Source organism: Poecilia reticulata, chromosome 11 (genome assembly GCF_904066995.2).
Source record: "Poecilia reticulata chromosome 11, P_reticulata-male-v2, whole genome shotgun sequence".
Taxonomy (NCBI): Eukaryota; Metazoa; Chordata; class Actinopteri; order Cyprinodontiformes; family Poeciliidae; genus Poecilia; species Poecilia reticulata.
Window position 1 is genome coordinate 25,045,131 of NC_088840.1, and position 25,560 is coordinate 25,070,690.

The 25,560-nt window shown below is 38.5% G+C and overlaps 1 protein-coding gene and 2 long non-coding RNA genes across 4 annotated transcripts; 1 reads left to right on the top strand and 2 right to left on the bottom strand.

The window, feature by feature from the left end:
- Positions 1 to 6: 6 nt before the first annotated feature.
- Positions 7 to 5,680, bottom strand: LOC103472843 (glyceraldehyde-3-phosphate dehydrogenase-like). The gene is made up of 12 exons (XM_008422681.2): positions 5,527 to 5,680; positions 5,346 to 5,393; positions 2,389 to 2,488; positions 2,166 to 2,275; positions 1,998 to 2,088; positions 1,689 to 1,804; positions 1,482 to 1,563; positions 1,081 to 1,232; positions 904 to 982; positions 642 to 725; positions 390 to 487; positions 7 to 211 (listed from the first exon to the last, which is right to left on the bottom strand). The coding sequence occupies exons 2-12, from the start codon at positions 5,366 to 5,368 to the stop codon at positions 142 to 144; spliced, it is 1,005 nt and encodes a 334-aa protein (XP_008420903.1). The 5' UTR covers positions 5,369 to 5,393; positions 5,527 to 5,680; the 3' UTR covers positions 7 to 141.
- On the top strand, positions 2,527 to 25,560 carry LOC103472842 (uncharacterized). Of its 2 annotated transcripts, none has more exons than XR_534936.3 (3): positions 2,527 to 5,289; positions 9,932 to 10,133; positions 22,828 to 25,560. It is a non-coding gene; the product is annotated as an uncharacterized LOC103472842 (long non-coding RNA). The 2 variants fall into 2 exon arrangements; XR_534935.3 differs by having other exon boundaries at positions 9,932 to 10,123.
- Positions 16,925 to 18,800, bottom strand: LOC103472841 (uncharacterized). Its single transcript, XR_534933.3, has 2 exons — positions 18,655 to 18,800; positions 16,925 to 17,430 (listed from the first exon to the last, which is right to left on the bottom strand). It is a non-coding gene; the product is annotated as an uncharacterized LOC103472841 (long non-coding RNA).

The window sequence follows — 25,560 nt, forward strand, 5'->3', positions numbered from 1 at the left end:
CAGACATCTCATTGAAAGAACTTTATTAAGTCAGGTGAAAAAAATTCCAAACAAGTGATTACATTAGAGTGTTCATCAGAAAGGTAGGTTGAACCAAGGGCAAAGGTCCCAAACAGTTTCCATAGGGAACAGCCATCAGCTTTACTCCTTGGAGAACATGTGCTGGATCAGGTCACACACACGGTTGCTGTAGCCAAACTCATTGTCATACCTGCAAATAAGCAGGATTGGAAACCACAAACGATTTAGCCACCAAGTACACCCAGAGTTCAGTTTCCCAAAACGGATGCTTATCGATTGCTTTGTAAAAACCTACACTTTTATGGTAATAATTACAGATGTTTTTAGTCATTCTGAGAATGGCATGATGAGATACCACAAAAACTCACCATGAAACCAGTTTCACAAAGTGATCGTTCAATGCGATGCCAGCGCCAGCGTCAAAGATTGAGGAGCGAGAGTCACCGTTGAAGTCTGTAGACACAACCTGAGCCGAGAGTCATGTACAGTTAGGAGGCATGACCCTTGCAGGTTAGGAGCTAGAGATGAATAACTGACTAACGTTTAGTAATGTGCTGCCATCTGCTGGCTCCTGAGCCGATAAATGTCCCCACAGATGCAACAGTATTTATTTATTGTACCTGGTCTTCTGTGTATCCCAGAATTCCCTTTAATGGTCCATCTGCTGCAGCCTTGACAACCTTTTTGATGTCATCATACTTTGCCTGAATGATGGGACAAATAAATGGGTTGGACTGCAAACTTTCAACCCAAATCTCCAAAGATGGTGCAAAATTCAAGTGTAAAAAAAGAAAAGAAAAGAAAAACATAGAATTCAATTCTGTTCTAAAGTAAGACCATCTTTTGGAGACAAACTGTTCAGATTATCTTTCTAATACTTACTGGCTTTTCCAGACGGACCGTCAGGTCAACAACGGATACGTTGGGGGTGGGGACACGGAAAGCCATACCAGTCAGCTTTCTGTTATAGATTTACGACATGAGTGCCCCTCTAGGCAGCTTTATTATAAATCCATTTTACATTTACTAAAAAGAAATTGGCTGAAAGGAATTCCGTACCCGTTCAGCTCAGGGATCACTTTGCCGACTGCTTTGGCAGCTCCAGTCGAGGCGGGGATGATGTTCTGTGCGGCACCTCGCCCATCTCTCCACATTTTACCTGAAGGCCCATCAACAGTCTTCTGTGTGGCAGTAGTAGCATGGACCGTGCTCTGGATGAGACGATAGATGGAGCTAGTGACACATTTTGCTAATGCATTTAAACCAGGCTCAGGTTTTAGTGTAGAGATACAGATTAGGGCGTAAACCTGTCGATACTGACTTTATTTCAAACAACTAGCCATTTTAAATACTGCAAAAAAGCTGCCAAAAGGGAGCCTTTTTAAATGATCTTCAACAGACTGCCCACGTAGGAGGGAGTACAACAAAAGGTTTAGATATTGCTAAATATTTCCTTTTACCATGAGACCCTCAATGATTCCATAGTTGTCATTGATGACCTTGGCAAGGGGAGCCAGGCAGTTGGTTGTGCAGGAAGCGTTGCTTAAAAGTAAAAAACAAAAAGAAAACATTATTGGTTGTTCTGAAGCTGCATAGTTTTGATTCTTCTCATCAAAATAGATTTGTGACGCATCAAATGAAAAAAAACGGATCCTGTTGAGACTCACCTGACGACCTTCATGGACTTGTCGTACTTGTCCTGGTTGACGCCCATGACGAACATGGGAGCATCAGCGCTTGGAGCAGAGATCACCACCCTCTTTGCGCCGCCTTTCAAGTGAATCTGGAAAATAAAAAAACCCAGGTGGCTTGATGCAACTTAAATTAAGACAACTACATAATCTTGCATCCCCTTCAGAAAAATTTAACACCACCCCACAATTTTTTTTTAATTATACAATCCAGATGTTTTCAAATCATGTTGCCTCATCAACATTTATACCTTTATATCAGCAAAGTGCATTTGAGGAACTTACAGAAGCTTTATCAATGGTGGTGAAAACACCGGTTGACTCCACAACATAGTCTACGGCAGCGCTACCCCATTTGATGTTGGCAGGGTCCTTCCTGTACATTTTTACACCAAGGTCATGCATCATGTCTACCCATCAGGAAGCATACGAAGTCTGTTAAATACTACATACTCATGGAAGACCGAGATCTGCATCTTGCCAATAATCAGCTTGCCGCCATCCGTCTTCACCTCTCCATGCTTCCAGACACCATGAGTGGAGTCGTACTTGAACATGTAGACCTGCAAGACAACTTACAAGTTTAAGACTGCACAGAGATTATTTGGACATTCTTAGATAGCATGCTTGTAGCAGAAAACTGTGTGACATTCATTTATTTTTAAAAGTTGCGCACCATGTAGTCAAGGTCAATAAAAGGGTCATTGATGGCTACAACCTCAACCTTCCCACCAGTGGCTGCAGCCCGGGTCACCAGACGACCGATTCGTCCAAACCTGAAAGGCATTAAAAAGGCAAGAAATATAATAGACAGGATGTGGACTGTAAAAAAGAAAATTGCCTCTGTAAATGCCAAAGGAATAACTGCAACACTAAGTGGTTTTGAGAAAATAGAAATTTAGAATTGGGTCTCAAAATTTGATTGGGCTGCAAAGAATCAGTCAGAGCCTCCACACGGACCAATTATACTTCCAACAGAAAGGATAAAGTTTAGGTTCAAATTCCAAACGCAGACTATAGAGCAACTTTAACAAGTTAGCTACAGTGTTCAGGTGTTCCTCTTGACCAGCAGGTGGCAATGACTGAAAACTATAAAACAGCAGACAGACCATACATGGTCAGCCCACTTTGAAGATAAAGATGTTCACACAAGAAATCAAAAGGGAATTTACTCCTAATATGGGAATCATAAGACTGAGCCTTGAACCGGAGTGAGCAAGAGATGGGATTGCATCACCTACTTCAAACTGTCAGGAAACAAGAGATGCAACTGGATATCATGTCAGAAGAAGAAAATGGTTCAGTAAAATTTCAAATATGGATGTTTCTGAAAATCATAAAATTTAGACAGAAAAAAATTGGTCGAGCAGACAAATCCAATTCTAGTCACCTGCTGATCTCTCAATCAGTTTTAAAATTTGTATTTGCAACACTGATAACCAGGATTTCAGATTTCTCCAGCTACCGATTGGAACATCCTTAAGAAAAGCAGGCTTTTAATTTGATTTTGGAGATTTAAAAACAAATCAAAGGGAGCAAGAATTTTACACTGCTTTCTGCTGAATATTATCAATAAGATCTGAATCAGAAGCTGTTCTTTAGCAGTCTGGGAAGCAAGTAGGGAGTCAGAAGGCCAAACTGGACCATTGCCCATCCTTTGTGTCTGAAGCTGGGCTTTGGCACCCATCCAGCATCAACAAGCTAAATCTCTGAGCAGCAGCTGCTGCTGCTGCTTCACAGAAGACTGAACCCGTTTCAACAATCTCCAAGTCTTGGCAGCATCCATATTCTGCAGCAAGGATGATCTCTGGACCTTAGAGATGTTGGAGTTAAATTTAGACAAGTGGGGAAAATCAAAGGAATGTGACAGCTGAGGGGAAACAGTGACAGAGTCAGTGGAGGGGCCTGGAGGATGCGACTGGAGGGACACCGAGCGTGGAGTCACAACACCAGTGAACTATAAATAGCAAGAGAATAGACTAACCTACTACAACCAGAAGATAAAGGGTCCAACTCAAAATATTACGTTTGGGCAATCGCTGCTGCAATGCCAATTCATATTTACAGATGTCACCATAAAAATAAATAAAAAAAACATCCTGTAGAAAATGTGTACCTTGAATCTACTGAAGGGAAAACCTACAGGCTGGTGAGGGAAAGTCGAAAGCTTTCCAAAATCAGTCGAGCTCAATCTATTTTAAGGTGAACAATTCTTCATTTTAATATACAATCTGGCAATTGGTGTAAAATATGTCTAAATAGTTTGAAAGGTGATGCAAGAATGAAACTTTGCATAAATCTTATCCAGAGGTGAGGGTACTTAATATTTTAGGGGTGGAACCAAAGAAAATTATAATTATTACATAGAATGCTAGGAAACAATTAGTGATTAAACGTTTACACTTATTTTGTAGTAGAAGAGATTTCTATTACCCTGGACACTGGTTTAAAGTACTGAAAGCACAGATTAATATAAGCTAGTTAGCAATAAAGAACCAGAAAGCAAAAAAAAAAAAAAAGCTTCAAACTTGGAATAATTGTATACACAAGTCCAGATAAACTGCCATCTTCTGTGTGTGTGTGTATATATACATTATATATATATAAAACGTTGATGAATTTGAACTGATACGAGTTACAACAATAACTCATTATTGTAACTCATATTACAATAACACTAGTTATCCCTGTGGGATCAATAAAGTATTTTTGAATTGATTTAGAATATAATCTACACAACTGTGTGTGAAAATTTACTGAGAACTCCATCATTTTCCTCTTTTTTTTTCTTTGGCACGGTTGAGTTTTGTTGTATTAAAACTTCTGATTGCTGGACTTATGCCATTTTTCATTGTTTGAGAAAGATGACTTCAGTGCCATCTCCATAGTCTAAGCATGAGACGTTTATTTTCATCAAGGTCATGAAACCGCTTCAAGACTTCAGCCGAGGTTTTATATCCAACTGGTGTTTGATTAATAATTTACACAGAATGCATTTGGTCCAGTCAATTTCGTGCCCTAGTTTGCTTTCTGGATTTTCCATTTCCATCAGTTCAACTCAACACCACCAACATCTATACTACAAGATAACCAACATTCAAAGTACAACCATCACCATGTGTATGCAGGACCTGAAAATAATTGACAAATTTTTGTTATCTATATAATTTATGATTGCAAAACTCAACACTTTTTTCTGAAGACTTAAAAAAAATAAAGATAAAGATATTCGGTTAGCACAGTGGGTACTGACGCAGCGTGTCCCTCTGCATTTCTTGAAACAATTTTCATTTTTCTAAAGATAGTTACTGAATATAGCTTCAACGGTCAGTTACTATGCTAAACAGGTTACTTAGGAACTGTTGCTAAGGCCGTTACATTTTCAAACGGCTCCACCTCTGGGATTGGTGGAAATCTGATGGAGAACATTTATGAGAAGTTTCATGCTTGTACCATCATCGTACTTTTTCTACCAATCGTCCAGACTAGCAGGTTTCTGCACAAAAGTCCGTTTAACTTTAATAGCTTCTTCAAAACCTTCCTGTGGCCGGATTCATGACCATGACAGCGAAAATCTGTGAGATGCAAAAATTTAATATTTCCTATAAAGAGAGCAAAGCCAAATGAGCTCACCCGTTGATTCCAATCTTCACCATTTTTTCTGGTGTGGAATGGCTGCTTCTAAACGGGTGAAAAGTTCAACATGTAATTAATAACTCAGCACGTGATCAGTAAAGTTCGCGTTAACTCAAACAACATCCCGCGTGCTTTACAGTTGCTTCTAGAGAATCTCACAGGGAACAACTTGACTCACCTGTTCCTCCAAGGAACAACGTCAAAGGAGCTTCTATGCAAACAGCGGAAAAATGATTGATATGAAAAACGAGAGCACAGATACCTGAACCGTTAGAAAATGACCCCACGACGGGAGTCACCGGAATTTATACCAGCTGCAATGACCACGCCCCCGAACGATGACGTAGCTATTTACATAAACTACTGAACTAAAGTTTGCCCACAGCATATTTCCGAACCTAAAATTTAAGAACGTGTTCTGTACTATGCGGTGATATAAAAGGCACTGGTGTCAATTTGGACTAAAGCCACTTTTTAAAGCAGAACATGAACCAGGTGACAACTTCAAAATGCTGAAGTTCTTTCAAATTTTTTAATAATCAAATTACTGCTAAAGTTTTTTTTGGGGGGGGAAAGCACTCAAATAAAAATTCAGAAACTTTTATGGGATATTTACCAGGTTACCTGCTTTTCATTACCTTCATTTTTCTGCTATGGACTAACTTACCTTTATTGGACTTTAGTTAAAACTGTAGTAGATAGCTCAGCTTCAGCTACAGGAGCTCACAGTTGGAAAAAAATGTATTTATTTATTTGTGTAGTTAGTTAAATAACTATTTTGCTAACTAGCGAGTTAATTAGCTAGCTAGTTAGGTTAGTTAATTGTAATGATGTCTATACAGGTGAGTATGTAAAAAAAATAATTTGGGCAGCTGCAAGCTTATCCAAGATGCTTTTGCCACAGTACTTACAAACATCTGATCAGTTAACTATATTCTTCCACTGAGATGTACTGGCTGTTTAAAACTGTACATTTTCTGTGTAATAGTCTGAAAGGCACTGAGTGGTCCTTCTGGACCCGAATACTTTTCAGAGTTACTGGGCAGGTGAGATTTGAACTATCTATAAGATCTGTTCATTTAGTGTTTGTTCATTCAGTGTATCCATGACCGGAACTAAAGATGGGGAGATGCCATCACATTTTGTTTTGATAACTTAGAAAGCCTCAACAAAAGCGTACATGTGTGCCATGTTACTCCACGTTATGGTGTAAGTGTGCACATTGGAGGTCACCTAAACTCCAGATTGATAAGGTTATTGTCTTTGGTCAGAGGTCTGTGTCTAATCTTGATGTCTCCCATGATCTACCTCAGCCATGCTTTTTCCAACAAAAGGGGAACCTGGTTGCCATGACAACCCCAGAGGTGAGACAGCTGGTTAATAATTCAAGTCTCGCTCCATCCAGCCTGATATTTGTCTTTCTCCTGCTAAGACTGTATAAACATGGTTATAAAATTCAGCCATGGTCTCACAGCTTGATCAGGAGAACTCAGACATGAGGCTGCTCTTCATCTTTACCTCCCCCCTGTTTTCATCTTTGCTTTCCACTGGGCTAAAGACGAATCTATTGATCTTAGTGATATTTTGTAATATATTCTATCACATGCTGTGGTGCAGTAAGTATCACAGGCTATACTGTACCTCGTTTGTAAGATTGTCTAATGAAATCCTGTGCAAATAACAGCAAGGAACTGTTTTCATTCCTGACATTTGCAAATGATTTCATATTCTTGTAAGCGACCTCGTACAAATAAATAAAAATAACAGTTTGTAAAGTTTGTAGATATTTTTATTCACTTACATATTTATTTGCACATTTCTTATAATCTATTTTCACAACTGTATATTTGACATAAAGCAGTCCACATTTTTCTTTTATTTTTATTGCTTTATTTTATATCTGCTTCCTTTTGCCAGTCACTTTGCTGCTGATACACCCACATTTCCCTTCCGAGGGCCAATAAAGGATAATTCTATTCTTGTATGATATACAAATGTTTAAAGACTTTGAAAGAGCAAAGGCACATTCTTTGCTATACCTTAAAATCTTTAAAAACATTTTTTTTGTATTCTCCAACAATTTTATAGCAGATTTAAAATTATTCATTTTTCTAGTCTCATTTGAGTGGGAGCAGCAGTGGCTGTGGTGATATTGAGCAGGTGGCTCCAGTTCCAGAGCTTCCTGGTTTGAACCCTGTTCCTTCCAACAGATAATTGTGAGTTTCCCCAGGAAATTGAAAGATAATCATGAGGGATGCATCAGAAAGGACATCTGGCTTAAACATCTGCCAAGTCTGTGTGCACGCAGCTGCGGAGCGGGACAGGCTGCTGTGCTGTGTGGACAAAAAGGACAACTCTCATTTAAGTGAATGATGTCTAACTTCACTTTCTACATACAATCCAGCTCTAGAGGTGTTTAAACTGGAATATAAATATGGATACTTATTTGGTAAAACTTTTACGTACAGCATTCACTAACGTAATACAAATCCTTTATTGCTCTTTCCCTGTTTGTTTACAGAAGAAAATTATATTTGCAACAGATTGTTTTATTTTTTGCAGTCAGAATATAATTTTCACTTTCACCTCAAAGAACAAATCTTAATCTAGAAACAAAATGAACAGCATCATGAACATAATTTGTGATTATAAACACGAAAAGAATATAGCTTCCCATTTCGTTTTTATGATGAGGTGATTAAATCCGAGTTGCCGCATCAGGCTCCAACTGTCTTTGCAAGTGACCTTTTCTAAATTACTGTAAGCTGATGACACTTATGACATTTGCTGTATTTTTGTTTATGAAAGAATGAATTTGACAGTGGGGGTGGAAGACAGTAAGAGACAGACATGCTGCAAAGGTCAAGTAACAGATTTAAACTCGGATGACGGAAAGGCGGCTGGAACCTGCTGAGGCACCAGGACCAGAACTCAGCAGTGTTGGGCCCTTTTTCTGCATGTTTAACACAACAACAGTTAGAGGCTTAATTGTGTTTTACATAGTTATAAAATATTTATTTCAAAATGGTAGGTTTTCTGGTATAATATTATAGCATTAAATGACTAAAAATAATAATGCTAATAATGCTTTCTACTTAATTGACACTTAAAAGAACTAAATAACTCTAAGGATACAAAGAATACAAATACAATACTTATTTCCCCTTTGTCCTAAATTAAATACATACCTTATGTGATGGAAATGGAGAACATCCGCTTCAAAACGACACTTTAACACAGTTGGTAACATAACCAAACAGATGGATTTAAAATTACTTCTGCTGTCTTTATGAACACAAGTCAGACTGCATCATTTCACAGTGTCGCCTCTTTGTACTTATAGCAAAAATGGAAAATATATCATGTTCTGGGCTTAGTTCAGTTCCTCTGACCATTTTGAACAAAATAATAAAACATTCATGCAACAGATTGAAGTTAAAACACGAGAAGCCTTTTTGATTACCATATGGTGCCCTCTAGTGAGTAAGTAAATAACCTGCTGAGCACGTCATAAGAAAATTTTGTAAAAACTCCAATAATTCTTATTTGGAAGTTTTTGAGAACTTTTTGAAGGCACTTGTCTTCGCTTTCTTTTTTTCATATGTAAAGAAATCAGATATTAACTTGTTTTGCTTGTTCGTTCAGTGTCTTGTTAATTAGGAATCACTGAAATAAAAAAGGATCAAAAAAGTTAAAAGAGGTTAGAGAGAACAACCTGATTTGAAATTTGTTTATAAACCTTTTGAGGAAAGTAAAGATACTTTGATGCAATTTGTACTCTCAGATTTTATAAGCTAATATTTCCTATTGCAGTATTTTTAACGGTGATGCTGATTATTCCTATTTTTTATTTTACATTTAATTAAAGCCTGTATTTAAGAAATATGTCAGTTTTTGTGTCCTCTGCTGACCTTTAGAGGGCACCAAAAACCCAAAAGGTAAATGTATTTCTATCCCCTTCTGTGGGTTAAATTTTCAGATTGTTTAGTAAATACCTTTTTCTCTCCCAAGGAATTAGCACAAAATGATCCATTTCATTTAATTGACTTGATAATATAATTATGTGAATTGGAAAAGTCATTTGTTATGAAGTGGCACTATTTAAATAAACTTTGCTGAACTGAATGTTGTCTCTTGCATAAGCAGTTTCAGATTTAGTCCTCAGGACTCATGTTTTTACTTTAAACTTGGACCAGAATTACATGAGCAGAATAAAATGGTTTCTACATATTACAATACTAATCCAACCAAGTAGAAAAATTAGATAAACTCCCAAAATACCCAAATCCATGAGCGCTCACAAAGGTTTGTCTGAACATTGCTAATAAACAGTTTGGTGTGGCACATTCATCTTTAGGTGTCACTTTAGCAGTAATGAAGTCTCAGTGTAATTTCCCAAAAGCTCTGTGGGCCAAACATGCTTTATGTGAGCACAAATGTAACTAAAGATAAATTAACAGTCTGCCCAGCTGGGCTAAACAAGAGGCTAGATCAGTTTTGTAATTATCTCATTAAATAAAGTCTTGGTTGACAGCCGCCCCCCTCCTGCAAACCTCAGTTTTAACCCACCTTTCCCCCTGCAGGATTAGGCCATCATTCTTCATCGAGCTGCAGCCTCTGCCTCCGTGTCTGCCTCTGTCTTGGCTGGAGCGACTAAATCTAAGAGCTCTCCTGGCAGGCGGAGAACGTGTCGACCTTGTCTCGTCCTCTGTTACAGGAAGGAGGCTCTAATCAGCTCTGCAGAGAGGATGTGGGGATAACTGGCAGGAAACCAGGTGAGAGGAGGTAAATGAGATGTTGCTGTTGAAGGCTGGGGCAGGACCATGAGGGATTTTACATTCATAATTCATTCAGTCAGCTAGTTTGTTAGCCTACCTTGTATACGCAGCAGTAAGTGTGACATTTGTAAAGTTAGAGAATGACATTTAAAGAAAAGACTTCCCAGATAAATAAGGTGAAAAAAAGCAGAGAAAAATTATCAGTACAGATTAGTCAAAGTTTCTTGCAATGCTCCATCCTCTCACCAACACAAAGTAACTCCTAATGGTGATGTGAAAAGAAAATTGTGCATGATTTTTAGACAGTGTTAAGGTGAAAAATCCAAAATATGGGGTAGAACAACTTTTTGCTTTATTGCAACTACAAATTTCAGGGACAGATCTGTACCAGATTTGCACAGTCACATCTTTCTGCAGCCTCTGGTAGGTTTTCTTATACGATTCTCCTAAATTTGGCTCCATCTCCAAAGTGTGATGCTGCCACCAAAGTGTTTCACTGTGGGGATAATGGTCAGATGCAGTGTTGTTTTAGTGCCAAAATCAATAAGAATAATAACTTATTATTTTTTCATGACAGCAAATAATAAATAAATGAGCACCTTCTTTCGCATTTTCTGTATCCCATGTATATCTAGTAGTGGACTACAAATGGAATGTATTATATTTCACTTAAAACAACAGCTTCATTCTTTCCTTCTATGAAAACCAGATCTAATAAATGATAAGTGCCCATCATGCTAAATTCTCCCACCTATATGCTCTTGGGTTCCTCCCTTGGCCTTCATGACTTTTACTAATACACAGTAAAAAAAAAAATTCCGTAAAAAAATAGGAAAATGTCCTGGTAATTTTCTGCCAGTACATTCTGTTTTTTTACAGAATTTCCAGCAGAATTTTTTCTGTAATTTAACAGATTTTTTTCCCATAATTTAACAGCTTTTATATGTTAAATTTTAAACAGAAATATGGGCTGCTGACACTGTACTACTGTTGGTGTCGAGCTCTCAGTTAAACAGAAAAAGCTGGAAGACATTAGGTTCTGTCTATTGTTTACGTTTCCTCACCGTACAGAACAAATGTGTTCGAGTGGGTCGTTTACAACCCATGAAATATGGAGCGGCAGCATCATTTCTTTGGGATCATCCTTTATTCTACTTTTATGCTAACGTGTAAAATTATTAAACTAAAATTATTTCTCGTAGCTCTTCTCCAAGCAGGCAAAATTTCTTGTCACAATTTACAACAGCAGCAGCAGCAAATGTTTGTAAGTTACATTTTACTTTTAAGATATTTTTAATCAAGTATGATTCAAAATTTTAAACCTGATAGAATGGTGAAAAATCCTACTTAAATTAATGATTTTAATATAACATTGTCAATCTAAACTTAATATTTAGCCATTAAAATCCGTGGTTTTAATCCCTAGCCTCCTGAAATATACCCTTCTGAAGTCCGTCATGGCGCCTCGAATGATTAAGTGATGGAGTTGCAAAGGGTTAATAGTTTGAGTCATGCAGAACTCATTTGACTGTTTCCATAGCAATGATCAGAAGTAGTTCCCCCAGAACTACAGTGAGCTCATTGTAGCTATGACCTCGTCTATGACGTAGATCAAATAACATCTGAGGTTATGAATGCTTGGATCTCAAAACAGGAGGTTATATCCAAGCATCTCTTTGATAGTTAGCACGGTGTTGGACAAGTATTTTCACAATGCAACAGATCGGATTCACCACCATGTTTTTTCCCATGACTTTTGGAGGTTATTTGATCACGACAGGAGTGAGAAAACTTTTCAACAAGATACTTCCTGGGATCACTTTTGACATCAGTAGTTACAAGGATGAGAATGAGTATGATGAATTCGACGCATACCTCTTCAAACCTTCCCCCACTGTGAAGCAAACTTCACAGCAAGCTGCCCCAGCTTGCCCCATTTAGAGCCTCAGAGTCAGGACAGACCTCTGAGAGGGGACCTGCCTCCGAGTCGGGACCTGTCTCCTAGTCGGGACCTGCCTCCGAGTCGGGACCTGCCCCAGTTGGGGCAGCTTGCTGTGTAGAGCAGACTTCCTTGGCTGAGGACGTTTGCTCTAAAAAGAAGAGACCGGACACTGAAACCTTACCCTATGTCATGCATAAAAGGGCAAGAAAAAAGAATATCTACCATGTTCGATTTGAAGATCAGCACAAACATCAGGCTAGAAATTCTTGTTGTCCGTCATATTGAGTGACAGCATCTTACATCTGGCGCACTCCCCCTGATTTTTAGAATGGCAGAGAACTTAGCATGTTATTTCCCCTGGGTTTTGGTATTGGATATTTGATTTCATCAGGAATGAGGAACAGTTTTGACAAACTACTTTCTGTTAGCATTTTGGAAAAAAGTAGCTCTCAGGACGAGTGCACTCTCTCGGTTTCAGACGTGGAACAGAAGACGAAAGGAGAGTTATGGTGCAAAAAGTTTTTTGGAGATTGATTTACAATTCTAGTTACAGATCTACCTGTGGGGCTTACAATAGGAAGCACACCAAATCTGTCCAGAGAAAGCTTGCTCCAAAAATCTGGAAAGAAGTCAAGGACATAGATTTTGTCTTTTATGAGAAAATGGGAAAAAAAGTCTGCCGAGATATCTTGCAACTTCTCTGGGGAAATGAAGATGCAGTTAGAGCCTCAGAATCAGGACAGACCTCTGAGACGGGACCTGCGTCAGAGTCAGGACCTGCCTCAGAGTCAGGAACTGCCTCGTGTCTGGACAGATGTCTGAGTCGGGACCTGTCTCAGAGTCAAGACCTTTCTCAGAATCAGGACCTGACTCAGAGTCAGGACATGTCTGAGAGTTATGACCAGTCTCAGAGTCAGGACCCGTCTCTCAGGACAGACCTCTGCGACGGGACCTGCCTCAGAGTCAGGACAGACCTCTGAGACCGGGACCTGCCTCCGAGTCTGGACAGATCTCCCGAGTCTGGACAGATGTCTAAGTCAGGACCTGTCTCAGACTCACAACAGACCTCTGAGTCCTCATGCCTAATGGTATTTTCAGGATTTTTTCTCACCAACAGAGTGACACCTGGTCAGAAGTGTCAAAACTGGATGCGTTTCCTCAGCAGAACTTTGCAACCTACCGGAGCGGATGATTATGGCCTTAAGAGTGCTTACAAGTTTTCAATCTGAGAATACCGGAAACCTTTAGTCATCCGCTGTTACAGTCAGAGCAAGGTGGGTATAACATACCGAAGAGTCAGAATGGCGGGTAGACGGAATGGTGGCGGACTGGGGGACTAGAAGAGGTTCGAAGAAGAAGGAGAGTTGGGGGGTGGGGGAAGAGAAGAAGGACGGGTGCGAAGAAGAGACACTGAGGGGGGGCTACTGTACCATGAGAGGTACACTAGCCCCCCGTCAATGTAGAGGTAGATGTGAGGGGTCAAAGAGGGTGGGGCCGGTCTAGCGTACCGTTAAGTGCTGGGGGGGTGGACGGACGGCGTATTGCACGAAGGGGGAGGAGGTCTGGCTGTAGGAGGGGGCGAAGGAGAGACGTTAATCCACCGATCCACCTATAAATGCTATTTTATTTATATAATTAGGGCTATTGTAAACAAATATTTTGGTTATCGTGTAATCTATCGATTATTCTTATGATTAATCGAGTAATTTTTAAAAAAATTGACAAAATAAAGTATTGGTAAATCTGGCATAACAGCAGTGTTATTATCGGATATCAATATCAGTCCAATTTTTCATTTCTGAGCTTCAGTTTTCTAAACTACAAAAAAGTAACATGTAATAATAACAACTCGCTTTCTAAGTTAACCTGAAAAAAGTTATACAAAAATCTAAAATTAACTTCAATTTAATAAAAAGAGGCAGGCTCACAAATACGCTTATTAAAAATGTCTATAATCCAGCTTAGTTTATGTAGTCAGTCAGTTTAATAGATGAACTCTCACGTTGCCCCATACATGTCAAACTTTGAGTTTGAGAATATGGGAAATGTCGCCTGACGTGGTGGTGGTGGTGGTGGGCCATAATTTAACAGTTTGCATACGTTAAATTACGGGAGAAAAAAATTTTAAATTACGGAAAACTTCTGAAATTCCGTAAAAAACGAGAAAATGTATTGGCAGAAAGTTACCAGTACATTTCCGATTTTTTATGGAAAAAAATTGAAATACTGTTAAATTACAGGAAACTTCTGACAGAAATTTGGTTTAAAAAAAAAAACACTGAAAATATCCTGGCAGTTACCAGGACATTTACTGTACTTTTTATTTTTCAGAATTTCCATCAAAATATTTTCCATAATTTAAGTTTTTATGTCAAATTTACCAATATTTTGTTAACCCAAAACTGAAATTCTGTCTTTTTACTGTCTATGATATATTCAAAATAAAAATAAAAAAACCTTGGACATTTCCAAATACTTTTGTCTTCCAAACCATTGAAGTCTGTATTGTATACCATATATTAATTATAGTGCAAAATATATTAAAGTTAATGTATTTAGTATTTTCTTAGCATAATTTTGAAACAAAACTCAATTCTAAGTCTACAGGAAATGTAGTTGTAGAACACAAAACAGTTTGAAAGTAGCTCAGGCAAAGTGATATAAAAATGAAACCATTCGACAAACAATTTGCAGATTTTATTTTGCAATTTAAGACCATAAATTGACGTCATCTAGTCTTTATAACTAACCTTTGCTATTATATCCTCCTGACTACCAGGAAAAAAAATATTGTCCAATCACCATTTTTTTTTAATTCCACAATCTTTGTAAGGTAATTGGAATACTGAAAACATTTTTTTGGGGAAAAAAGTTTTTATTTTTGAAATATGATGTGTCCACTGCAGTGGACATCAGAACCCCATACATTTGAATTTGAAACTTGATGGCAACCAGTTTTTTCCCAAAGAAAATATCCAAACATCAACATAAGAATGAATTTCACATTGACAAAACTGAGCACTGTTGACTAGCAAGAAGGTTCTGGGTTCGATTCCCGGCCAGGGGTCTTTCTGCATAGAGTTTGCAAGTTCTCCTTGCGTATGGTGGGTTTTCTCCGGATTCTCCAGCTTCCTCCCACAGTCCACAAACATGACTGTCAGGTTAATTGGCCTCTCCAAATTCTCCCTAGGTGTGAGTGTGCATGGTTGTTTGCCTGTGTTGCCCTGCGACAGATTGGCGACCTGTCCAGGGTGACCCCGCCTCTTGCCCGGTAAGTTAGCTGGAGATAGGCACCAGCAACCCTCCCAACCCCACTAAGGGACAATGGTGTACAGAAAATGGATGGATGGATTGGTGGGAGGATGGATGGATTGGTGGGAGGATGGATGATGGATGGATGACAGATGGGTTGGTGGGAGGATGGATGGATGGGTGGGTGGACAGATGGGTGGGTGGACAGATGGGTTGGTGGGAGGATGGATCAGTGAGTGGGTGGATGGATAAATGAATGGGTGGGTGGATGGATGAATTAATGAGTGGGTGGGTGGATGTATGGATGAATGGGTGGGTGGATGTATGGATGAATGAGTGGGTGGAGGGATGGATGAATGAAGGGGGTGGATGGATGAATGGATTCATAAATCCACCCGTTTTCATGTGTGAACTGTGGAAAACGTTTTAGGCAAAAACTAGACTTAACTCGGCGTATGATGATTCACACTGGTGAAAAACCGTTTTCATGTGTGAACTGTGGAAAACGTTTTAGGCAAAAACGAGACTTAACTCGGCACATGATTCACACTGGTGAAAAACCATTTTCATGTGTGACCTGGAAAAAGTTTTAGGCAAAAACTAGACTTAACTCAGCACATGATTCACACTGGTGAAAAGCCGTTTTCATGTGGGAACTGTGAAAAAAGTTCAGTTCCCACATGAAACGCGCAGCAACAAATCCTAAGGCATGTGGAACTATAACGCACTGAGTGGAGAAGTTTCCGTGTTGCGGCGGAAAATTGAAGCACGTCAAAATGCATCAACACAACGAAGCTAATACGACATAAAAACAATGCCATACTTGACGGAGTTTGGCTACATCGAGGCTCACTGCAGTCAAAATGACATATGGAGGATCAGATAGCAGGTAAAGCAGCGCACAGCTACAAACACTCACCCGGATTAGCATGACGGTCAGAAAGCTAAACAAATAACCCGCAAAATTATTCAAGTCTTCGAGCTGCGATGTAAGACGCTGGTTCTGCTCTTGCTGTTGAACCGCTGCTACGCCCTACAGGTAGTAATATTTCAGACGGAGCGCCGCTTCTGCTCCACCTGGTAGTGAACTCTCAACCTGTTTAAAGCTGCAGCATCTAACCTAAAAAAAATACATTTTACATACGTATTAAAACTTTCGCTGTCCTAACATGAGACAGATAAGCTCTAAAAAAAATAATCGATCTCCTCCCTGCTCTGCATAATTACTCCACTTAGTCAGAAACAGCCACTCAGAACTAGCAGTAATCAGTTATCCGCCATGCTATCAGGAAGTTTTCATTCAGTAACTCTGGATTGTTTATTGTAATGGAACCTGTATTTGCCTTTGAATGTTAAGTTTTATACTTGAATTTTTTTGGCAATGTTGAGGTTTTATTTTGGCTCTTTGCATTATTTAGCCTCTTCGGAGCCTTCATATGTTATCAGTCTGTCTAAATTAAGGTGAATTCATGGTTCCTTTTCCCACATAATGTAAACCAGTAGTGTTTATGATAAAAAAAAAAATAATTATGTGATCGGTATCGGTGATCGGCCCTCATTGGTGATCGGTATTGGTATCGGTAGAAAAAAACCTGATCGGCACATCTATATTAATTACTTTTAGATGAAACATACAAGAAATTGCTTGGGGAACATGAAAATTATAGTTGTAAACAGGACCAACATACTTCAAAATAAATGAAATACAGGTATAAATATTTGGTTAAAAATCAAATGCTACATAAACCCAGCCTAATGCCAATGACAGTGGAAGACACTGGATTCATGAGTGTGTGCTCTCATTACCTCTAGTCGCTGTGAACATTAAAACAAAAGTCCATTTTATGTTTATGTTCTGCAAAAAAAGGTTAATCCAACTCTTAGGTCCAGTTACCAAGAGCTTGAAATGTTCTGTGACCAGTTCTTGGTGCACCAGGTTTGATGAGATGATCAATCACGTTTAAACTTCAAAAGGCTCAAATTTTCCATGGTTTCCCAGTCATTCAGTTCATTAAAGGAATTGAACCATCTTGTTGGAATGCAAAGCTGCTTCTTCACTTTCGTCTGCATCGTGTGAGTCGACCTTGTTCAGGGTTTGAGCCCAGAAAATCTATAAACAAAGAGGATGGATACTCAAGTTTAACACAGAAACACTTCATGTTATAAACATACTTTTTACACAACGCTTCTAAATTACATTACAGCAGCACATGACCTGGCTCATCAGCGTCTCACCAATTGCTAATAGCTCTTTCACAAACAACATCGAGTAATTTTGATGAATTCTGACAGATAAAAAATCTACACTAGGACTGTGTCAATTGCAGGTTTCTGGCCAATCTTTAAAAATCTGACTTGTCAATTCTGATTTTGGCCGATACTGATTGTCTTGTCTGAATATTGCTAAATGCAAAAAATGTCAGTGGGTTGGCAACAGTGAGGTGACTATTGATAACTGCAAACATGGAGACATGACCTGGTGGGCCAGTCTATCAGTCAAATGTCTCTAACAGGAGAGGAAAGCGGTTGATTTTTAGATCTTTGCTGAGGTAGATAAGATCAGTGGATGAAATCACTTTCACATGTATTGGCGGATCACCAATCTTCAAAATTAAGGATTTGGGGAAGATTTATTGGTGCACCCCTAACATACACAATACCCAAATATTTTCTTGAGAAAATAAAAACATACACTAATTTTTGCATATCTGTTAAAATAAAGTGACCATGTCATGATTTTATGTTATGAGATGTATAATTTGTGAAAATAAAAACTCCTCCACTCCCCCTGAGCTACTATTTCCATCTGAAGAAATCCATCATTCCCAACCAAAACCAACCAATCAGAGACAGGAGGATAGTCTTAGCACTGTCAATCAACCTCTTCATGCTGTCAATCAACTTACAATACAGGAAAACCGTTTATCCACTGTCATCGGTGTCCATGCTAACTAGCCTTAACATTCATGAGAGGTTCCGTTAGCTGCAGCGTAGCCAAATGCAAGAGATCAGGGAGAAGGAGGATGAGCAGCACCACAAGAGTTTGTGATTGACACACTAAGATCTGCCTCCTGGCTCTGACTGTTTGAATTCAGTTAGCACTGACTAACAGAAGAGCTACATTTTTTTCACAGATTATCTCTCATGCAATATCACAACAGTGACAGCTTCAACAAATATGTAAAAAAATATATAAGCTACATAGTGCTGCATTAGACATTATTAGAAAGACACATAAAACATTATGCCTATGTTATTGTAGAAAACACCACACACTTCTTAATTTAAACTAAAGGTTTAACAGGTTGAGTAAAACAAAAACAAATGTACACACCTATTTTAAAGATGCCTAGTTGCTCTCCAGGAAAAGTTCAGAAGAGTCTGGATGCAGCTGTTGAGGAGATAAAACAAAATAACCCTATAAGGAGAAAGAAATATAAACACCAAAACATGCAAGTCTTCCAATAATTAAATCAATTAGTTTTTTTTTTTTTTTACAATAAAATGAAATAATTTATCCTGACAACAAAGTTAGAACAGTACTATTTATATAGTTTTTAAGCTAAGCTACAATAACCGATAATGACTTTGCAAGCAGGCATTTCAGTAAAAACTCCCAATTGGAAGAATCTTTTTTTTTTTTTGCAAACGTCACTTTTATTTACTCTCAGTGATGTTTGTTCCTATTTCAGAAATAGGAAAATTAACTATCTGTATGTACAATCCACTGACTTACAATTTCTATGAGGCAAGAAGCTTCTGGCCCATTGTAACAGTTTATCAAATTAACCTAATCTCAACATGCCTGATTAGAGCATCGAACATGCAACAAATTTAACGCTGACTGAAACATGAGCCTTCGCCACCCCAGTCTTACCGTCGTCCCCTGGTCAAACGGTTTCCCTCCCCTGGTCTAACGGCTGCTCCCGCTCCCCGCCAAGTTTAAGCTAGTTCGTCGTTTGACCCCACCACACTCCCATTTCCCATATTCTAAAACCCCAAACTTGACATGGAAAGTATATTTACCGAAGTTAAATGGCCACCTGCTTTTATGTTAACAACCGGGACGTCAAATCATGTTTAGCAAATAAGACAACTGCAGCTTGATATTTTTAAAAAGCAGGATTGAGACATAAGTAGCATGACGCCATGAACGGTTAGCTTCCACGCGCCCAGTTCAGTTTGACTTGGAAAAAATGGCCGGTACTTTGAGTTCGGTAAAATACATGAATAGTAATACAGCAATCACCGCGTTTTACTTTTATAATACACAAGCAAACACAGCATTGTAAAAAATAACATATACCTTTTTTGTAAAAAAAAAAAAAAAAAAAGACTGCAAAATAGTTTGCACAAATATTTCAAAACATTATTCACCGAAAACAATGTGTTCTCATTTATTTTACTTTACCAGGGAGGTGCCAGAAAGGTAACGCCAGCTCTTAATCCAACCGAAGTCCAAAAGATAAATGTTCCAGGGTCCGGCTAGCGAACTTGAAATGTCGTCTCACCAGTTTTCGCGCTTCGCGAAGGTTCTTGTTCCCATGATGCAATGCGTAAAATTGAAAATACAGTACAAATACCTGTAAAACTAAAATCGGAAAAATTCCTTTAAATTTCTACTGTACATTTACCCGTTTTTTTAACAGTTTTTTTTACAGTGTAGAGAGGATTTCTAAAGGTAGATGTTTGCACTAGATTTTCCTTTGTCAAATAAAGAAGGGCCAAACATTCACCCATGTTAATCATACAAAATTTAGAAAACTATATTACATTTTCCTCTATCGCATGCACGCTTATTAAAAAAATATAAGTTTGTGGATGTAGTGTGAAATTTCTAAAAGTTAAAGGGGTAAATCCTTTAACAAACTCTCTTTGCATTAACTATTGTTTGGATCACCATATATTTATATGACTCATGCAACAACTTGTTCATTAACCGTGTCTGTGAGCCCCAGCAGCAGCAAATGCAGACTATGACTAAACACATTATGAGCTGGCTGTATATAATAATAGAAACAGAATATATGTTGTTTTTCAGAAAACTGGGCTGCCAAGCCCCAGATTCATTTTTTGTTACTTTTAAATAATAACAATCAGTGCTTGCATTTGTCTGCTAATATTTAATTAAAGTTAATAAAGAGAAATAAATAAAGTGAATGTATGTGGCTATTCATTGGCTCCCCATGATTGTTAAGGATATGATGATTGAAAACGGAACTGAATTTAATGAGTTAATTAGCTTAAGTCAAACTTAGAATCAAAAACTGCTTTCTAAAAACTAATGCTGAAAAGGATGGCTTGTAGTCTTGAAAACTCATCTGCACCTGCTGCCCCCATCCACCCCCACCTCAAAAACGTACTCAACAGCTAAATGCGATGATAGATGACCACATGGGCTATTAGGAAGAATATCGCACCTCATTTCAGTTTTATGGTGGGCTGTATTTCTTGGAACAGGAGTCCACGCAGACAAGGAGGTAAATCAATTGAATGACACTGAGGACAGAGGCACATATTTCCAGAAACTCATCACGTCTACAGCTGGTCTGAGATCTGCTTATTTAGCCTTTGAGAGAGCAGAGCCAGAAATAGAACATATGAAGGATCTTTCTGTGGAAAACAGTTTGGGTAATGCTGTCTAATTACTTTAGTCTAATTGTGTTCTTCTCCTAGCTAGCCTTCCTATGTGGTTCTGTCTAATTTGCATTTAAGAAATTTCCATTTCATAAGCGAGACCTCTTACAGGTCATTCCTGTATGTGAAATCAAGACAGAACTGGCATTGTCCATGCTGCATCACATCCCAAACGTCAATGGATAGGGTCATACATACCACTTTCCTTTGTTTTGCAGATACATTTTTAAAAAGTAGCATTGCATTTGTAGTCTACCCTCATCAATCTGATTCCCCTCAATAAAATCAAAAGCAATCCTGTTTAGCCACAAACTACGAAGACACTGTAAACCTGTAGAAGAATGTAGTCTCAGATACTAAACTTAAACAGTGTGACCTTAGTGATTTCACTCAGAACTCGCCATTTTTAGAAGAGGCAGCATCATACTGTGGGGTTACTTTTCTTTGACTGATACATGGAAGTTGGATGAACCTGATACAGGGCTTTCCTGGGAGAAAATTAATTAACGGCGAAAATAGCTACATTCAGGTAAAATCCAACCTGCTTCTTAAACAATAAAGTTGTCTGTATCTGCAGAAGGTTTACCTGTTACCTGTTTTTTGGGTTAAAAATCACCATGATGTGTATGAAATGTTTTCTGTGATTACCAGCTGGATGCTCCTTGCTGCGTTTGTTTCACAGCGTTGCCTCCAGCTCTGCTCGGTTCTGGTAAAGTCCTCCCCAAGGAGCCGTTTTGTTTTGCTTTCAGACGCCTGACTGGCAGCCTAAATGCATCTGCAGAGGCCTGCGAGGAGACGAACAGCAGGACAACGTTGTGAGCGGAAAACAAACAGTATTGATTCTGCTGGACTCAGTAGTGGGATCAATCATTATGACATTTACTGGGAGCTCCGTGAATCCTGGACTTTGGCTTTAGGTTTCTGCGTGTGTCTGAAATCTGAAATTATTCATGTCATGTAGCAGCGCTGAGATAATAGCATTAATGGGACTGTTTGTTGGAAGGATAACCAGATGCATCAGCCTTCTGGGTGCAAAATTAATTATGGAAGATACAATATATAACTTTTAATGGAGAAATATTTCTTATTGTCAAAACACAGAAAATGACAAACTGCAATACTTTTGTTTGTTTTTATAGCATCTAGCAGATGTTGTTTTGACTGGAAAAAGTCTAAAAAAGAAATATTACTCCACTTGCCTAAAGCTCCGAAACGCTAGAGACCAGCTGGAAATCAAAATGAAGCAATTAGGTTTCAAAAAAGAAGAAAGGTAAAGATACACAGCTGTTACTAGATAATCCATCCATCCATTGTCTACACTCACTTGTCCTTGAGGGTGATGGTGGGAGGGAGCCATCGTCAGCCATCTCTGGGTACGCGGTAGAATACACCCTGGATAACACATGTAACACAATTTGGAGAGGCCAATTAACCTGACAGTCATGTTTTTGGACTGTGGGAGGAAACCGGAGTACCCAGAGAAAACCCATGCATACACAGGGAGAACATGCAAACTCCATGCAGAAAGACCGGGGCCGGGAATCGAACCCAGAACCTTCTTGCTGCAAGGCAACAGCTCTACCAACTGCGCCACTGTGCAGCCTGGAATGATGATCCATACCTAAATATTGTAATTTAAAAATAAAGTAAAAACTGTTTATATTTCAATGTCATAATTCACATGATTAGATTTAAGTAAAATACTTTAAAAACAAGATGCAACATAATTTTTCAGTCCAGAATTGTAAAATAGTCACTATATGTCCTTATGATATATTTAAGAAAATTTGCATTATGTCTACTGCAAAGAGGCAAGTTAATATTTCAAATTGTTTAAAATGTCTGGCAGAGCAGACTTTCTGTTTGGCAGGAACAGGATTGCCCAGCAGACCCCACCCTGCCGCCTTCACCTCATTATGACCTGCCTGGTCACCCACAGACTCCCCTTCTGAACACAATCCTCACTGGATTTCCCTCACCAGCACTGACCTAGCAGGAACCCCAAATACAACAGGATTCTAAGAACAGAAGCTCTCTCTGGTACCTGCAGCAAATAAACACAATTCAAAGAAAGATTAAGATTTGCCGGGCAGTTTTTCAGATTTCTTTTTGGTAACAACAAATGTGCATGCATTTAATTACATTACAAATAATTGTCATGCTTCTTCCTTCCTCAAGCACTTCATGACTGAACTTGATTATGATCTAATCTGCATGCAGAAACTACCTGGGTTCATTACCCGGCATCAGCAGCTTACATGTTCAAGATTTAAAGGTCACATAAGATATCTCTATGGTAATCAGACACTATGGTATTGCAGTACAACACTCAGGTGCAGAAAGCGCCTGATGTTAACATAAACTATTATGTGTCAACATATTCAGATAAAATATATGAGCCTGGAATGGTTTGTAATTGCCAATCAGTGACTAATGATGCTGGAAAACAATTACATAATCAATAATAGGTGAAAAAAAAACAACCTTAAAATCCCAAAATGAATAAAACAAAAAAGAAAAAAAAACATTCAGAAGGCAAAGCTTTTTGTTAATACATCTTTGGATGTACACATACAGGAAAAACAAACTGCAACATCTACTAACACCTTTTTAAAAAATTAGGTGGTTAAATAATTAAAGCCAAACTGAGTACAGCCTTGCAGCTTTCATAGCACCTGAGAGAGAAAATAACTGGCAGAATACTACAATCGCTTTGCAAACCAAATTTTTCTAAACATGCCAAGCTGGAAAATAGCAACGACCTTAAAGAAAACATGTTGCGTCCCACAAATAAGGGATGCCCTGTATGGCTATTTCCAAATTATTTTAAGGGCATTTATGTACGTTTGGCCTCTTTTCACTGTCCTGTGGGGTTACTTTTAATATCTCTACATCAGTTTCACTAAAGCTAAATCAGAGTTAACAATTTTAGCTTAATTTTTTATGTAAACCACAGCAAGTGAGACGTGACGGAGTTTGGATTTAACAATAGTGGTTGGTTTAGTGAAGCATAGAAAAGAAATATCCTTACTGACAAAGCTGAAACAAATTCTTTATTGTTCTATCTCTCTGAGGATCTGCGGTTTGCTTTGCAGAATGAAAAAATGGACACCGCTTTCCACATAAGTTAAATTACTTTTTGCTTGGCAACTAATACAATAGTTGAGCAGCTGTTGTGTATGGAAGATCCTCGTATCACCTTTTGTCCTGATAGTTCCCAACACACACAAACACAAACAACCATCTGTACAAATATTCATATATTCACACACATTGTAGCATCGTGCAAAGACACACAATTGCTGCTATAAATAGTTATCACTGTGCTTGTCTTCATAAGATATTTCTTGCAGTCAGTTCCTATTATTTTGCAGCTTCTGTCTCACTTTTACCTCCCCAGTTTATTTTCTCCTCTCCTCCAGCTCCTTCTCAACCTGACTCTCCTCCCTTAGTCGGAATACAAATAACCCTCTCTCCTCCTCTTTCGCATCTCTTTCCGTCCATCTCCATTTTTTTACTCCTACAACAGCTCGTGTTCCCCATAAATTTTCTCTGCTTGAATTCTTGCTCCTCATCTTCAGGCATGACTCATAGACTTTACCCCCTCCTCTCCCTCATCCCTACATCTCTGCACTTTCTCCTGGGCGTCTGCTTAGATTTCACCTCTTTCTTGCTCTTTCTGTTTCTTCCTCTCTTTCTTATTCTTCTTTAGGCCCCTCTATTCTTTTTTTTTTCCGTCATTATCACCGAAAACCTCCCATGTGTTTTTCACCCCCTTTCCAACTACTTTAAATTGTTAAATCTGAGTCAACAGTTTTGCTCTGAGCCGCGTAATGGACTGGATATGCAAATATAAAATCTTTTTTTCATTGCCCCTCAGCACCTGCAGTACGTCGTCATGGTGATCTCCCTTTAAATGTCAAATTAAAGTAAGTTTTCACCTGCAATGTTGAATTTCAGATGCATCTTTAGTGTCTTCACATTATTTAAGGTCATGTCAGATGAGTTAAGGAGTTCATCCTGCATCAAGACCTCGTAGGTTTTATATTAGCTCCACATCCTGGGGCTAAAAGCACAGTGACTCATTCTGTCTTGGGCATTTTTAGTCCATTGTCTGACTGGTGCCTGCTCTCTTAAACAGGTACAGAAAGCATAAATGCACTCAAGAGGAAAGAGTGGAAAATTCTTGGTTCTAATAAGATCCTACACACATTTAGCATGTAGATCTCATGGATCAAACTCTCACTGAATATCGATTAGTAATGCAGAGATATTTAAATAGAACTTTTGAGTATTAATGACCTTTAAGTCAGAGGTAATTTTCTGAAATAGATGTGTTAAAAGCGAACAAAAAAACCCCAACATGTTTTACTGCAGAAGCATGTCTCAGAAAGTTGAGAAAATTAAGTCTCACATTGGGGTTGCTAAGGCAAGAAAGAAAAATCTCCAAAGTCCATTCTTAAAGACCTGCAGCAAACAATGACATCATGAGGTCCCAAAGTCTCCATAACAACTACGAGGTCCTATCAGTTCTCTAAGCTTCTGTTAGGAAAGTACAACAAGAAAAGCATTTTCTTTCAGAAAATCACAAATGTGAACATGG

Excerpts from the sequence above, each read along its gene's own strand:
- LOC103472843 (XM_008422681.2), bottom strand. The coding sequence starts at position 5,368 with ATGGTGAAGATTGGAATCAACGG. Across the intron at positions 2,276-2,388 it reads TTATTGACCTTGACTACATG|GTCTACATGTTCAAGTACGA; the intron begins GTGCGCAACTTT and ends GTTGTCTTGCAG. Across the intron at positions 1,564-1,688 it reads AAGTCCATGAAGGTCGTCAG|CAACGCTTCCTGCACAACCA; the intron begins GTGAGTCTCAAC and ends TTTACTTTTAAG.